We start from the raw sequence: 17,690 nt of genomic DNA on the forward strand, positions 1-17,690 counted from the left end.
ACCAAGTGTTCTGAACAAGATACAATTTAACCTTTTGGTCCAGCAGCTAGTGTAGCTGGCTGCCTGGAGACAAAAAAAAATTGAATTAGGCCAATCAGTTTAAATTACACCCTGGAAAATACCAAACTCCAATCAAGTTTGAAATTAGTTTATTGACAATATTAAAAGCCAATGACATAATGTGGCTTTGAGGGCATAATATTGGGAAAAATTGAACAGTTGGAGAAGAACTGCCAAACCATCAGCATGTATAAACTGCCCAAAAATTAGCTCTCTGAAAGGTACCTTTCAGTGACCTGTGAAACACAAATCCTAAAGAAGAAGGAGGAAAAAAGACAGAGGAAGATCCAAAGAGAAGACTCAATAGCTGGCTGGTTTTGAAATTTGAATTTTTGATAAATCTCAATGGGGGGTTAATTGGACTAGTATTTAGATTAGATTCCCTACAGTGTGGAAACAGGCCCTTCGGCCCAAATCAGTGCACACCGACTCTCCGAAGAGTATCCCACCCAGACCCATTTCCCTCTGACTAATGCACCTAAGCCTATGGGCAATTTAGCATGGCCAATTCACCTGACCTGCACATCTTTGGACTGTGAGAGGAAACTGGAACACCCGGAAGAAACCCAAGCAGACATGGGGAGAATGTGCAAACTCCACACAAACAGTCGCTCGAGGCTGGAATCGAACTCTGGTGCTGTGAGGCAGCAGTGCTAATTGGAGCCACCGTGCCACCCCTACTGTAGAAGGAAAAGGTAAAAGATAGGTTAGAGAAAGGGGTGTAAATAGTTGTTAGCTAATTATTCTCTGTTATACTTTAAGAAATAAAGTTGTTAAATTTTACTTTAAATAGTAAAAAGTGACCTTTCGGATAATTCTTGACCTCTTGAATTTTCACAGATTACTGCACAGGGTAAATCTTTTCTGTTTTACAGGTTTAAAATTAGCAAGGAGGGTTTACCCTATGTCGTAACAATAGACTGAATGCAGCACAGGTCACCAGAGTACATTTTTATCATTTACAATGTTCTGACCAGAAGTGTAAAATTGCAAATGAAATTTTGCAATAACTCCATGTACATTTTGATTTTTTTCTAACTGCATTGGCACAAATATTTAACACAGGTTGGTGTGTTGAATTCAAAGTGAATAAAAGAGGTTATTTGATAACATCAGGAACCAATTACATTTGGAAGCAACTCCGCAATGCACAAAGGATATTAAGCAGACTGCACAAAGGCAATTAATGCTTTCCCCACAACTGTAAAAATACTCTAAAATACAGCACAATAAAAGCTGTTAAGAATAACCATTTGATTTATCAATTGACCTAACTGATTACAAATCCCAATGTAGCTTCAGCCTCACAGCCAAAGAATTATATATGCAATCTTACAAAAGGCCTTATATCCAAAATTCAGTAGCAAACAAAAAGAAAAATGCAATTCTTCCTGATTTAGTGTTCATCGTCTTGAATGCCACACATTGAGCCAAAATTGAATAGTATTGCATTTAATGTCCACGACTTGGATTAAAAAACATGAGTCAACTAAATGCTTTTTAATTAAGATGCTTTATCAATGTTCAGCAACATTGGGATTTCTCAAAATTACATGAAGGTGGATATGTTAACTGGGACCACCAAACATTTGATTCATATTTGTGAGAATGCATTAAATAGGTTGAATAGATGGGGTGGCATGGTGGCTCAGTGGTTAGCACTGCTACCTCACAGTGCCAGGGACGTGGGTTCGAGTCCCGCCTCAGGCGACTGTCTCTGTGGATTTTGCAGGTTCTCCCTGTATCTATGTGGGTTTCCTCGAGGTGCTCTGGTTTCCTCCCACAATCCAAAGATGTGCAGTCAGGTGAATTGATCATGCTAAATTGCCCAAAGTTTTAGGTGCATTAGTCAGAAGTAAATATAGGGTAAGAGAATGGGTCTGGGTGGGTTGCTCTTCGGAGGGTTGGTGTGGACTTGTTGGGCCGAAGGGCCTGTTTCCATACAGTAGGGAGTCTAATCTGATTAAAAAAATACACCAATTCATGATTGATTAATGTTAATCTAGCATTTTTAAATTTCATTTAAATTAAGTTTTGAGATTATGACAATACAAACAATACTTTAGCAGAGTTTCAGTACTTGTGTTGACAAAAATCAGGGAAAGTCACAAGGCCACTACAAATACTGAAATTGTAATGGCTTAATGTTTCTATTTTTAAAATAATTATTTCACATAGTTTTGATTTAAAAGTTAAATTCTTCCCCTTTCTGAATGGTAGAACAGAAACTGGCAAGTTTTTACAAATCAGGGAAACATATTAAAATAAAAATTGCAATGACCTTAAATGCTATTTAGTACTATCTATTTAGTGACTATGACAATTTGTTCCGTGACCAAATGTCTTAGAAAATTACAGTACAGAGATCACAAAATGTTGACTGTGCAATCAGCCCCTCTAAGAATCACCAGACCAAAAGGCAAAAATAGAACAGTTTGCTTGAAATCTTGGGTGATATATCACTTATAGTCTAATTTCCATTAGTTTGTAACTAAATACACCGAGAGATTGAGTGAGTAATTGCATCAATATAGAATTGTAGTATCATAAAATTCTATTAAAATGATATGCATGAGTCAACAGAAGCAACTGCAGTAAAATTTCGCAAATAAATCATTTCCAATATATTGATTCAATTTTACAATATGGAAACATAAATCAACATAAGTCATCCTTTTTAAAACACAAACATCATGCAACATAAGAGCTTAAATGCATATTTATGTTCAACATCTTGTTTAATCATGCCATTATATTCTAAGCCACAGGCATTAGAGTTGTCACCATCAGATTTATGTATTATTTATTCATTATCTTTTAACTATCTCTGAACGTATTGTCGCTATGGTGGCTTTTTCAACCACTTGTCAGAAAATTACTGCTACAACTTAAACTTTCCAAAAACAACATGTAGAATACTGGATAGAAAATTAACATGGATTTCTAGCATTTGAAACGATCAGTAAGGGAGCAGGGTGAAGTGTAGGTAAATACCTAGATTAATGTTTGTTTAAAAATTAAAATGGCAAGTACTTTTCATAACTACATGCTGTTCACCCACAATTTTCCCCAGAAACTGACAGCGAATTGGGATCCGCACAAGGTCCCATGTATCATGGTGGTGCAGCCCCTTAGAGTGTAGAATTAAACCTGTACTTAATTGATTCTCACCATGTGCCCCATAATACTATAGTCACAAGCTAAAGTTTAACAGTTGAGATAAAAAGATAACAAAAAAGTGATTTAAGCATTCACTGAGTTTACTCATTGTGCAGCTATGAAATATAAGTCAGGAAGGTTCAAAGCTGGTAAGTTAATTGAGTTTTCACTTTCCCACCAACCGTTCAACAGCTCCAATATTCGCAGCCTTAAATACATACAACTACCTGGCCAAGAAATCAGGTAGAAGTCAATGTCTTCAAGCATTACAAAAAAAGACAAGATGGTAGAAAATTAATGAGAAAGTGGTTAGCTAAAACACAGTCCAGTTTCCTTTCCAAACTATTTTCTTGACAGTTAAGCCACCAATTTAATGCTTTAGAGACATTGTAATGGAAGAGAGTTAGGACAGAACCACAGATGGCTATGGCACAGCAAAAAAGAATCATGGGAAGGCTGGCCAAGACAGCATGCAGAACCCAGGCATGATTAACAAAATCATGAATTCAGCGGGAGGGCTGTAGAAAAATCACAAATGTTCTTTTTAAACCAGGTATTAAAGAAACGTTTTAAGTTTAATTCACAATGACGATGACAGTAAAATGGGCTAAATTGGGCTTGGATGAGAGAAATGGAAAAAAAAAGAGGACAGAGACTGCCTGTGTAGGTGGTAATGACCCGAATCATCTAATGCTGCTAAAACTCACTGTTACGGGTGAGAACATATGCAGCATAATTGAGTCAAATGGTTTGGGATGGAAACTGCATACCTCATCTCACTGCAGGTGACTAACAGATGATCACATTTTCCTTTGGTGTTGATAAGTAAAGCTCCTGTGACAAATTTTTTCCAAGAATTAGATTCAAGAAGATGTTTCAAAAATACCTTCTGTTTGGTGACAGAACATGTTGCCATTTAGAAGCACAGTTACTCTTGTGCTTAACTAATATGGTGTTCAACCCATGGTATCAAGTTGAAATATGGATACAATGGAAAGGAAAACCTACAGAACTACCACAAATTAAAAAACCCTCTGAAGTATTCAATTAGTTTTAAATTACCAGCAGGGGAAAAACCACAAAAGTTTGTTTAACTTTAGTCAGTGGGAAAATGTTAGAGTCTGTTCCAACGGAAATAACAGAAAAACATTGAGAAACACAAAATTTAATTGAGCAAAGTCATCACAGCTTCATGAAGTGGAAATCTTGCCCAACAAATTTATTCAAATTCCTTGAGGATACAAGCAGGATACATAAATGGGAATTAGTTGAACTAAGATATTTGGATTTCCGAAGCTGTTTGTTAAGATACCTCCAAGGCTACTTAATATGTTAATGCCTCACGGTGTTGTGATGTAGAGGTGCTGATATTCGAGTGTGGTAGACAAGGTCAGAGGTCAGACAACACCAGGTTATAGTTCAACAGGTTCAATTGAAATAAACCTATAGGACTATGACGCTGTGACTTCTGACTGTGGTGTGTGGGTGTGTGTTTGCATGATCGCATGAGTAGAGAATTGGCTAACAAACAGAAGAGAGTTAGGACAAGGAAGGAATTTTGAGGATGACAGCCTGTACCAGTGGAGTGCATCAGAAATTAGTGCTGGGGCCACAATTATTTACAATATCTATGAATGATGATGGGGGTGAATGTACTATCACCAAGTTTGGGGATAACATGAAAATAGAATGGAAAGCAAATAGAGAGGATGACAGGGTCCGCAGGTGGTAACGGACAGTTTGAATGATTGGATAGACAGAGGGAATATAATGTGGGATGACGAGATTATACACGGACAGGAAGAAAAGGAGTTGAATGCTACTTAGAGAAATACTGCCAGAAGCTGCAGCAGAGAAAATTTGGGGGTTGGTGCACATAATTCTCAAAATAAACTTGCATACAAAGTGGATAATAGGGAAGACACATGAAATATTGGTCTTTAAATCAAAGGGGATAGCGTATAAAATTAGAAAAAATCTTGCCAAATTTATACAAGGCACTAATTAGACTACACATACAGTACTGTGGACAGTTTGGTCTCCTGACCTAAGGAGAGATAAACTTGCAACAGAAGCAGTCCACCGAACGTTCACTTGGTTGATCCCAATGTGAAGGATTGTCTCGGAGGACAGGTGGAGTATTTTGGCCCACACTCATTGAAGTTTAGAAGAATGAGAGATGACCATATTAAAATATACATGATCCTTAGGGGGCTTGACAAAGTAGGTGCCAGGAGGTTTTTTTCCCTTTTGGAAACTTAGAAACAGAGGGTGTAACTCAGAGTAAGGAGTTGTAAATTTATAACAACAATGAGAAGGAATTTGTTCACACAGAGGGCTATTGAGGCTGTCATTAAGTATATTCAAACGGTAAAGTTTTAATCAGTAAGGGAATCAGGGTTATGAGGGAAAGGCAGGGAAGTGGAATGGAAGATCATCAGATCAGCCATGATCTCACTGAATGATGGCACAGACACAATGGGCTGAATGGCCTACTTCTGCTCCTACGCCTTATGGCTTTACTTCGACAGTTGTCAGGCCTTGTCGTTGGAATGACATAACTGTCTGCAGAATGGAGGAATTATTGCAGAAGAGCTTCCTGCGGGATCTAAAAAAGACAATCAGAATCAAAGATTTTCTTACAGCTCTAAGTGGGAACAAATTCCTGACTGAGTGGATGAAGCAGCTTACTTGATTGCTTTGTCTCTATTCAGTCTGCAAGTGTGCATCTGAGTGGTCAGTTGCCTGTCAAATCTTAATGCCACTTCCACCCTAACCTCTCCATCCTTGGCTTCCTATAGTGTTCCACTGAACTTCATTGGAAATATACAGAGTAACACCTCATCTATCAGTTTGACATTTTACAAATCCAACAATTTCTCATCATAGTCATGATTCCATATTTTCCAGACAGCTTTTGCCTAATTTTGCTTCTCACATGCAAATCTCTCGAGGTCCACAAGTCATCTCTTTATTCGACATAGCAAAAGGGATGAAACTATTTAATCATCTTTGCATTCTGCTTTATTGCATACTCTTTATTCTTTCATCCTCCTGCACATTCCCTGCCTTTTGTACTTGCTTAAAAATCAGTTGCATCTGGTTTTGTTGCTCTGATAAAAAGCTAATGCTCTAAAATATTACATTGCTTACTCACTCCATGAATGTCGCTTGACCTTCTTAGTATTTCCAGTATTTTCTATTTTTAAGGGCTTGTTTCAAGATTTGTAAATGGCAAAAATGAACAATAGCTGTCTCAATTAAGTGTCAAGTACTTCAGTATAATGTGAAGTACCGGAGGTTAAGGATAAGGTTATTCTTAAAGCAAGAGCATCAGTTGAAACAGCATGAGTAACTACTGTAACAAGTAAGCTATGATAATAAATAAAGCTCTCTTTGGAAATATGGTAATTAAAAGAAAACATAAGATAATGTTGGAAAGGCGTGGTGACACATTACCAATAACAATGCAGATTTGCTACCCTCTAATCTTAGTCTGCATTGAGATGGTGATAGAAGTTCACTCTGATTGTTCAATCTCCAAGTATTAACACTGATTCGGTCTTATAAATTCACATAAACTTCAAATGCTTGTCATAGTGAAAAGATTAAATGTCTCCACTTATAATTAAACCAAATGATCTTATTGAATATGACTACAGAAATTAGTATAATATGGATATTTTTTCTGGGAGGTGGGCAAACAGATCAAAAATTGCACATTTGTCTTTTCAAATATTTGTAACCCAAACAAATCTGGACAATTTTCCAGTCAATCCAAGACTGAGCAATGAGATAACCAAAATATTTTGCACTTTTAAAAAAAAGTCATGCTCAAAAGCCTTCAGATCTTAATTGTTGCAGCATCAGCTGGAGGAAGTACCAATCTTATTAAAACAAAACAAGTCCCTGATGTTATCATACAACATTTCCATGCAAAAATTCTTTTCCCAAAACAAAAACAAACCAAAACAAAATGTAGACATGTATATGCAATACAGAACAATACAAAACACAAAACTGAATAGAAATTATACACTGGATTGAATAACATCACCAGCTTAGTTAGTGCACTCAAGGCTTTCAATATTAATGTCAGACCAGTGTGTCCAATATCAGATGAAAAGCCCAGCCAGGCTAGGTACTTGAAGGCCCTGTAAATCGTAAATGCTACAGTACACAACTGACCCGACACCTCTAAACGACAAACTTTACTTTGGTTTCGTTCAATATCTCAAGGGAATCAGAGACGATTCTCCACAATTATAGGAGTGATAGAGACATAAAGGTATGAATGGTGACAATTCCAGGCTTGGTGGTCTCCTTGGATGCGGAAAAGGTGTTTGACCGGGTGGAGTAGCTGTATATTTTTGGTGTCCTGGAACGTTTGGCTTTGGGTGGCAGTACTGTAAAATAAGCCTATAGCGGCAGCCCTCACGAATGGTGTAAAATCAGATAATTTTAGCATTGGGAGAGGCAGCTGATAAGGGTGTCATCTCTCGCTGCTGCTATTCACCTTAGTAATCAAATCGCTGACAGAGGCTATTCAGAAGGACTCTAAAATAGTTACCCCAAAAGGTAGGAATGGGAAAGCACAAAATTACTCTTTACGCTGATGATGTTCTTCTTTTTCTGACTAACCCAGAAAAAGTCTGTACCCCGGTTAATACAAAAAATTAACTTCTTCTTGGGTATAAAATAATTTTACAAAATCAGAAGCCATGCCCTTGGGGTCTTGGCGGGAATGCCTGATCTGGAGGATCCCTTTCTGGTGGTCACAAAAGGGTTTTCTTTATGTGTATTTTTATTACCCCTGCTTTCTACCAGCTGTACAGAATTAACTTTGTGCAATTGTTTGATAGGATAAAACAAGATCTTCAGCATTGTGAGGGGTTACCAATTTCAGTTAGGCCAAAAAGCCCGGCTTAAAATGAATGTTCTTCTTTAGCTACTTTATCCCACGAGAATGCTCCCGTTGCTATTGCCCAGACAAGTGCTGAGGAGGCTCAATGGTTGGCTCCCAGATTGTAAGCGATACCAAATAAGTGTCTTATTGCCCTATGTGAGTGACTAGGTGTGGAAGGATCCAAGGTCTTAGCAAGTTTTGCAAAGATTTGTAGCTCAGGTTGAGGTTTTGTATGGAGGTTTGCTCGCTGAGCTGGAAGGTTCATTTCCAGACGTTTCGTCACCATACTAGGTAACATCTTCAGTGGGCCTCCAGACAAAGTACTGTTGATAATTCCTGCTTTCTTTTTATATGTTTGGGTTTCTTTGACATCACCAACCCAAAGAAACCCAAACATATAAATAGATAGCAGGAATTATCAACAGTACTTCACCCGGAGGCCCACTGAAGATGATACTTCTGGAAACATCTGGAAATGAACCTTCCAGCTCAGCGAGCAAGCCTACATATGGATCCAAGGTTGATATGGTTTGACATGGAGGCTGTCCAGGCAAGGCGCCCCCTCCTTAGTTTGCTGTTTATGGATAGGATGAAATCTGAGCATTGTAGAAGTCTGATTATTATAAACACGGTCAAAGCGTGGAGGATGATGCAGCAGGGCAAGGGTAACCTGCATAAGACGTCACTGTTTACCCCCTCAGTTGAATCCCCAGGATTCAGGCCGGGATCAATGGATTCCAGCTTATTTTATGGGAGGTTAAGGGAGTCTCCTGTTTGGGAGACTTATTTGAAGGACAGATCTTGATGTCTTATGACCAATTAAGTCACAAATATGGGCTACCCAGGGACCTCTTCCGTTATTTTCAGATTAGGGATTACATACAGAGAAGGACCACGCTTTTACCTCAGCCCTAAAAGTCTGACACGGAGGGAAGAGTGCTCCAGTGTGTGGACACTCTCTCGGTCAGTACCTGATATCATTTAGACAGGGGGAGCCTTGGAAGATATGAAAAGGCTCCACGGAGTCTGGAGTCAGGAACTAGTAATAGAAATTTCATCTGAAACATGGAAGCACATATGGGAGAATGTAAATAAGATCTTCATACGCAATAAAGCATAAGCTATGCAATTAAAGATTCTCCACAGAGCCCAGATGGCCCCAGAGTGATTAGCCAACCAAGCTGCCTTGATCATCTGCAATTCACCTACCAGCACAATAAGTCCACGGCAGGTGCCACCTCCCTGGTCCTACACTCACCCCGGAACATCTAGATAACAAGGATACCTATGTCAGGCTCCTATTTATTGGCTATAGCTTAGCCATCAGCATCATAATTTCAAACAAACATCTTTAAACTCTGAGACTTTGGTTCTCCCATCTGTAACTGGATCCTCAGCTTCCTGACCCATAGATCGCAATCAGTAAGAACAGGGGACAACACCTCCTCCATCATAATCCTCAACACCAATGCCCCACAGCCCCCTATTATACTCCTTATACACTTATCACTGTGTGACCAAATTCTCCCACAACTCCATTTACAAATTTGCTGTTGACACCACTACTCTAAGTCAGATCTCAAACGACGATGAGACAGGATAGAGAAACGAGATTGAGTGCTTAGTGGCAAAGATCTCTCTAACATCCGCAAAACGAAGGAGTTTCAGGAAGTGGAGTGGAGGTGGTGATGGTCAACAGCATCAAGTCCCTGGGAGTGATCACCAAGTATCTTCCTGGTCCACCCACATCAACATGACAGTCAAGAAAGCACAACAACTCCTCTATTTCCTCAGGGAGCTAAGGAAATTCAGCATGCCCACAATGACGCTTAGCAACCTTTATAGAGGCACCATAGAAAGCATCCTATCCAGATGCAACACAGAGTGGTATTGCAACTGCTCTATCCAAGACTGCGAGAAACTACAGAGAGCCGTGAACACAGCCCAGTCCAACGTGCAAACCAGCCTTTCATCTATGGACTCCATCTATACTTTTCACTGCCTCAGGAAAGAACCAACATAATCAGACATCATCCACTCTGATATACTCTCTTCAACCCTCTTCCCTTGAGCAGAAGATATAAACACTTGAATGCACATACGAATAGCAAAATCAGCATCTCCCCTGCTGGTACCAGACTTTTGAAAGCACCTTTCTAATATAAATTCTGATCTGTCTCTCTCTCTCTACATCACCACCACCCCCCCCCCCAGCCATCTTCACTGCAGCTGTAACATTGTATTTTGCACTCTGTTCTGCTACCGTGGTGCACTTTGAATGATACAATCTGTCTGCATAACATGCAAAACAACACTTTTCACTGTATCACAGTACTGTATACGTGACAACAATAAGTTGATCAATGTTTTTGTTTTGTGTCTTTCTATATGTGTGGAAGGGTTTCAAAAAGGGAGTTAGTTTTAACTACTAAAGCTATTGTTAATATTTCATATCTGTTTACATGTGATCAGAAATCACTTATTTGTAATAATGAGTGGTTCTTGTTAAGTATAGAAACCTGGTCAGGTGTTTTCTGTTAACTTGGTTGCAGCAGATAAAGTCTGCATAAGAGTTCTCCTCAATATAGAAAGAAACAGCTAAATCAAGGTTCTTGAGGTGCAGTGGCAGTGTCCCAGAACAGCCTCGGTTCATGTCCTACCTGCTCCAAAGGTGTGTAATAATATCTCTGAACAAGTTGATTTGAAAATATACATAACATGACAGAGCATTCAATTAATTCACTCAGATAATTTGGAAGTAGCAGTGTCCCTACTTCTAAGCCAGGAGGCCCAGGTTCAAGTCTCACCTGCTCCAGGAGTGTTTCATAACACATCCAAACAGGTTGGTTAGAAAATATACAAACAGATTAATCGGGGTGTTTTTGTGCTTTAATTATTTTGTTGTCACTTTAGAACATATGGAGCTTGAGAATCAGTGCACCAAGTGGGTCGCAACAGAGAGAAATGGACTTTTCTACAGTTCTTTTTGGTTGAACATTTTGATGTAATAGAACAAATGATATTCCACTAAGGTAAAGAATGCAGAAAGGATATTATACCTTTTATTTTTACAAACTAAAGTTCCCTATGTCTGGGGTAAACAACCACGTCTGTCGCCATGCTCTTCACTATCTACCCTGCCAAAGCCCTATTGTCTGTTTTCTGTTTCCCTCCAACCCATCTCAATTTCACCTGTCACACCGTTTCACCCTGGCCCAAAGCAGCATCACCTTTCACACCTGATATTGAAATTAGCATTCTCCTGCCTCTGCTGTTAAAGTTGGCACTCCTCCTTCTTACCCATTTGGACCGATACAATCTACCCACTGACTCTCAGTTAACTTCAGCATTTATCTTCTTCTTCCTTTAAAACTGCTAACACCACTTTATTCTATTTTTCCCCAAACTCACTGGTATCCATTGCCTTCCACCCACCCTCAGCTCTCAATCTGATTTGTCCGTAGCAAATGAATCAACTCAAAGTCCCTGTCTCTTTGGATGTTGCTCCTGGCATAGATACTTTGAGTTACATCACCGTCTGTGGGAAGAGAACTGTTATTCTGGTGAATATTTCCACCTCTACTATGATGATCAGGGTCACTGCTGTTAAATATTTTGAGGGAACGAGGAGCTTCAGTCTGCTCCAACACGTTACCAGGAAAGGCAGCAATGGTTTGGATCCGTGTGCAGTTGAGGGGAGGGAGACGAGAGTGGAAAAAAAAAGTCAAATGCTAGTGCTAGGAGGGAGAGCTTTGTTCAAGGCATGTTTAAATAGCAAATACTGGCATAGCCTCCAAAACACTCATAGTTGGCATGTATGCAACAAGTCCTTCAAGTGGGTGTCAGTTGCCAGCAGGTTTAAGCTTGATCGTGCTGACAACTGACATAGTTCATTCTTACAGATGAACTGGGTTAATTTCAAACACTCAGTTTGCTAGGTTTGGTCAGAGTGATCAAACCTTACAGCTGTGCACTTGAAGTTAGCAGGCAGTGATGATAACAATTCTTACTTATACCCCGACTGAGTTGGCCCTCTTGTAAGTCACTGATTAGGTGTCTTCATTGAAAAGTATATATTCCAAATATAATCTTTACATTTTAAAAAAGCTTTAAAACCCTGATCAGAAGTTCAAAGTAGCTTACTTCTGAAGCTAAGACTTGCTACTTTTAACAGGTAATCGATCAGGTCAATGACATCGATGGTAGTAAACAGAGACGACCAGAGCGGCCTCTGAATTCCATTGCCCCACCCCGGTAGAAAAGAGAACTTCAGCTTCCCCTCTGTGTTGAAGAGGCTTGTGTAGAAAGCTGCATGCACCCCGCCAAGGCAATCTCAATAAAGGAAAGTGGAGAAAGGGACCTTGCCGCATTGAAGCTGAATAGATAATGATTGGTCTGAGAAAAATTAAGAAGAATTCCTTTGAGATCAAGTATTATTTCCGCAAAGATAAGCATAACTAGGTCTGGAGCAATTTTGAAACACCACCACCTGGCAATGGAGAGAATAAGGGGAACTGATGATGAAATTGATCTAATTTCAGGATTCAGCTATGATCCTCCCCTTAAAAAAAATTAATCCACTGCATGCTCTGCACCGAAATGTTACTCAGACCAGTACAAAAAAAGGTCACTGGACCCTATGCGGGATAACTTTTCTCTGCACAGATACTGCCGGACTTGTCGAGTTTCTCTAGCAATTTCTGTTTCTGTACAGGAGCTCCCACGCCAGTGGTGCAACTTGAGCTGCTTCACGCCTGCCCACAAAGTGTGAGCTTTCCAAGCCGCAGGGATTTACACAATGAGAGAGAGAGAGAGAAAATGTCGGGTCACAGTGAAAACACTGGAAAACCCAAAGCCCCGCTGAGGGGAGGAGGGTAAACTAAGATTATCACAGCGACAGCCAGCGTGGGTAGGTCAAATACAAGCGGCAGCAGCCGAACAAACCAACCTCTGGGGGGGTCACAGGGGTATTTGAAATCTCAATGTATAACAGTCAGGGCTCAGGATCGGTTTCCACCGCAGAATGCTCCACCTTTAACGCCCTTCTCCGAAACTGACAGGCGCGCTGAGAACTATTGAGCCGGACAGGCGATTGGACAGAAATTACATCATTTCATTGTATCCTATTTCCAAATGCAACACAAGTCCTTGAGAAGTCTCTGAATAATAAAGAGGAGGTGATTCTACACAGCACCCTTTCCTCTAGAAACGAGAATAAACAGTACCAAGGGTCTGGCTAAAACAAACCACACCACCACCCCACACAAAAAAATAAAATCACTTGGACACACAGGTCTGATTTAATTTGTTTAGAATTGAAAGCAAAATGACCTCCTTTCCCTCCACGCTACACCCAAAACCAAAGATATTTGGTCTTCACTTGTTAGTCAACTCTCAATTTGGCACCCGCTTCTCAATGTCATGCCTTTTGTCGTCATTTTTAAATCTAAAAACAAAACCCAACACCCAATGATAATGATGTGGAAATGTTCCAGACACACGCCAAGCTAATCCTCCCGCCTCAATAAACAAAAAGATTCTTCGGACTGGCCATGAAATGTCGGTACACTCAGCTGAAATGTGTATACTGGAAGGTGACATGTTGCTATCCAGAAAACCCAACAGATGACCGTGAGTAAACAATTCCAGGACTGCATCATAAGTATCTCAGGATCACACTGCATTACAACTCGGGGGGGAGGGGAGAGCGGAAGAACTCTTAACATAACGCGCTGCCGAGCAATTTCGTCTTTTAACCCTCGAATTCCAAGTACTAAGTTAATATGCTGGTCAAATCCATTAAGCAAGCACATTGAGAAATTTTAAAAACAATGAAAGGACCAACAATTTCTCACCCCACTCCATGTTGGAAACATTAAACCCAGAGGCAGTATTTATGAAAGCTTTCCTCTGGTTCCCCTTAAACCAGGACTCTCTCTTGTTATTAACCCTAACAGAGATTTTAAAAAACTGCAATCCTCTCATTACCATACTTACGTTTCTCGTCATCAGCGTGCACTAAAGATGCTGCTCGGGACAAGACATCCAGGGGAGTCTCCATTCTTTAAATATATGTGCATATATATCTCTGCAGCCTGAAAGAATGAACGCAAAACAGAACACACTGCCTGTACCACATCATATGAAGAAACTCGGGCTTCATTCTTATGTTTTGAACAAGAACGCGACATCACCCAAACACATAGTAACTAACCCAAAGCTCCAGTGTAACATTAAAGAAGTCAGCCTTTAAATCCAAAATAAACATAAACCCGCTTCATTACCCATTACAGACGTACACTTGAAATTTTGACTAGTATAGTGATTGCTGAGTTGTGTCTGCTGAAGTGCCTGCTCGCAGTATTATTTACCTGTGTGGTTCACTGGCAGCGCCTGTTTAACTGCAAGCTGGTGTAAAGTAGACAGACCAACGCGGAAGAATGTGAAGAATGATGGAATTCTGTCCTGGCAGGTGGTGAAAGTGACACAACATCATTGGCTCAGAGCAACACCAAACTCCGAATACATTATGGTAATATCCGCCAGGCGTCATATCCTCAGGTAGAGTCAGTGGGATGATGCGGAAGTGACTGTAAACTTAACCTTCACCTCCTAGCACTTGGGCGTTTGCTCGCATGTCTGGTTTTCCGCGGGAGTGGTGAGATTGGAGTGGGGGTTGGTGGGGAGGAATACTCTTGGAAGGGTTGTACTTTTTGCTGCAGTCTTTCAATTCGGGATTTCTTTTTAATTCCGCCGCGAAATCTCGCATTCACTTTTGTTTCATTGAACTGCACGGAAATCCTTGCAGTAGATTTGAAATGACCCGCTCTTGAAACTGGGACAGGGGAGCGGCTTCTGGCCAATAGTTTTCACCCCCACTCAGCAGCGCGTCTACAGTAGTATTCGATTTGAACTGCTATTAATCAAAGAGGCCATGCCATCCAAAACAACTTTGTGGTCTGATGTGGAGAACTGTTCTTTTAGCACTTGTTTGTAAACAGTTCAAAAAAGTACATTTTTGTGACGAAGCAATGTGTCATGTCCTTGAATGAGTGGGAAGTGGAAAACATAATTCCAAACATAAAGTAACTTGTGCGTTTGCCATTTACAATAGGAATGGGAGTAGGTCATTTGGCCCATCAAAACTGTTCTGCAATTTAATTAGATGATGGCTAATCATCTCATGCTATTTTTCCATACCATCTCTGTATCCCTTAATGTCATTTAGTCTCCAGAAAATTATAATTTTCCTGTTGAACCTACTCAATGATTGAGCTTCCGCAGCTCACTGACATGGAAAATGTCACCTTCTGAATTAAGATATTCTTCCTCATCTCAGTCTGAAATGGTCTACCTGTTATGCCAAGATTATGTCCTCTGGTTCTTGAGTCATCAACTAGAAGAAACATCTGTTTCCTGTGTATGGAGAAAGTGAGGACTGCAGATGCTGGAGAGTCAGAGCCGAAAGCTGTGAAGCTGGAAAAGCACAGCAGGTCAGGCAGCATCTGAGGAGCAGGAGAGTTGACGTTTCGGGCATCAGGTCCCAATGTAGGGCTTATGCCCAAAATGTTGACTCTCCTACTCCTCAGATGCTGCCTGACCTGCTGTGCTTTTCCAGCGCCTCATTTTTCAACTCTGTTTCCTATGTATGTCTTGTGAGATTTTTAGAAGTTTCAGTGAGATCACCTCTCATTCTTCACAACTCAAGGGAATGCAGACGGAGTTTCCTCAATCTCTCCTCGTAGTACACCAACATACCAGTTTGGAATCCATTGATGAGAATTTGAAATTTACTACTGGAGGTAAAGTCTGTACATTAAAATGTGAGCTGGCCAAACCCTGAAGTATATATTGTCACCTGCAGAAATGAATTCGACTGGGACAACACTACTATTATAGGACAAGCCAAACAGAGAACAGCCAGGGAATTCCTAGAGGCATGGCACTCATCCACAGATTCAATCAATAAGCACATCGAACTGGACCCAATATACCAACCACTGCAATGGACAGCTGGAACTGACAACTGGAAGCGGCAGATTCAAACTACTATAAATGCCGGAGGCAACATCACAGAAGCGCTTCACAGGAGGCTCCCAAGCACTGAGGATGTCACCTAGACAGGGGATGAAACATCTGCATCACAAATTCCCAGCTCGGCGAACAGAACCACAACAAACTGGTGATAGTATAAATACAAAGGAAAAGCTACTTGACCTCATCCTCACCAATATATCTTTCACAGATGCGTCTATCCATGAGAAAATTGCTATAAATGATCTCCACATAATCTTTTTGAGATAAAGTCCCATCATTACACATAGAATAACCTTCAATGTGTTACATAGCACTAAAATTATATTAAGTGAGATAGATCCAGAACAGACCTAGCAATTCAAACATTTTATATGTTTATTCATCAGGCATGGTGTCGCTGGCAAGGCCAACATTAATTGCTTCTCCCTAATGCCTGTGCATCTGTGGTTCATCAGGAGCAGCAGAATTGTCGTCCATCACAATCTGCAACTTTATCCCTAGCATAGCTCTCACTCTACCATTCTGTTAGGCCTGCAGATAAACTTGCTTCAAATTGGTGATCTGAGAATACAGGAATACATTCAAGCTATACAACAGAAACAACATGCCATAGACAGAGCTATATGATCCAAACAATGAATCAGATCAAAGCTTTGCAGTCCTGCCAGAACCAGTCATGAATGATGATGACAAATTAAACAAGAATAGGAGGAGTCTTCATGAAAATCCCAACTTCAATGATAGAATAGTTCAGCACTTTATTTCAAAAGACAATACTGAAGTGTTTGTCACCATTTTCAGCCTGAAGTCATAACTGGGTGATCTATCTCAGCCTCCTCTTGAGGTTCTCAGCATCACTGCTGCCAGTCTTCAGCCAATTCAATCCATTTGTTCTCAGAAATGGCATATCCAAGAGTAGGTAATTAATATAGATAAAGAAAAGCAGAAGACTATAATTTACAACCTAAAATATGATCATTCACTACTCTGGTTCCTTTCCTTTTAACTCAGCCAACCTTGGATCCATGGTGCCACCATCTCTTTAATTACATGAGCCACAGCCTTGCTCTCAAACACGTTAAGGGACAGTTTATCAAAACCTTTTGGAAATCCGTGTACGTTGCATCAAGAGTATTACCTTTATTAACCTACTCTTACCTCATCAAAAAAACTTAATCCAATCAGTTAAGCATGATTTTCCCTGAACAAACTCATGCTGGTTTTCCTTAATTAATCCGTTTTTGTCTATGTGTCTATCATTTAGACCCAGATGATCATTTATCAATGTTGAGGTACTCTTGTGGTACAGTGATCGTGTCCCTACTTCTGGACAAGGTGGTCAAGATTCAAGTTCTACCTCTTCCAGAGGTTTGTAATAACATCCCTGAAAAGGTTGTTTGAAAAGTTTCATTTATAAATGTTTTCCCACACTGAGATGAAAATAATTGTAGTTATCAGGCTTATTTGAATAAAGACATAACGTTTGCAATATTCCAGTCCTCTGGCCCTAACTTTGCATTTTAAGTGG

At 40.1% G+C, this 17,690-nt stretch overlaps 1 protein-coding gene across 2 annotated transcripts in view; it reads right to left on the reverse strand.

Annotated features, from left to right (window-relative positions):
• The window catches only part of vgll4b (vestigial-like family member 4b), a 110,661-nt gene extending 96,049 nt beyond the window's left edge, over positions 1–14,612 (reverse strand). The window contains exons 1-2 of one of the 2 annotated variants that reach the window (XM_072582171.1): positions 14,497–14,612; positions 14,123–14,220 (exon numbers count right to left, since the gene is read on the reverse strand). In XM_072582171.1, coding sequence (XP_072438272.1) covers positions 14,123–14,186 — 64 coding nt within the window. In that variant the 5' untranslated portion in view covers positions 14,187–14,220; positions 14,497–14,612. The remainder of the gene's footprint in view (positions 1–14,122; positions 14,221–14,496) is intronic. The other variant, XM_072582172.1, reaches the window with a different exon arrangement.
• Positions 14,613–17,690: the final 3,078 nt, after the last annotated feature.

This window comes from Chiloscyllium punctatum, chromosome 12 (assembly GCF_047496795.1).
Source record: "Chiloscyllium punctatum isolate Juve2018m chromosome 12, sChiPun1.3, whole genome shotgun sequence".
NCBI classification, from domain to species: domain Eukaryota; kingdom Metazoa; phylum Chordata; class Chondrichthyes; order Orectolobiformes; family Hemiscylliidae; genus Chiloscyllium; species Chiloscyllium punctatum.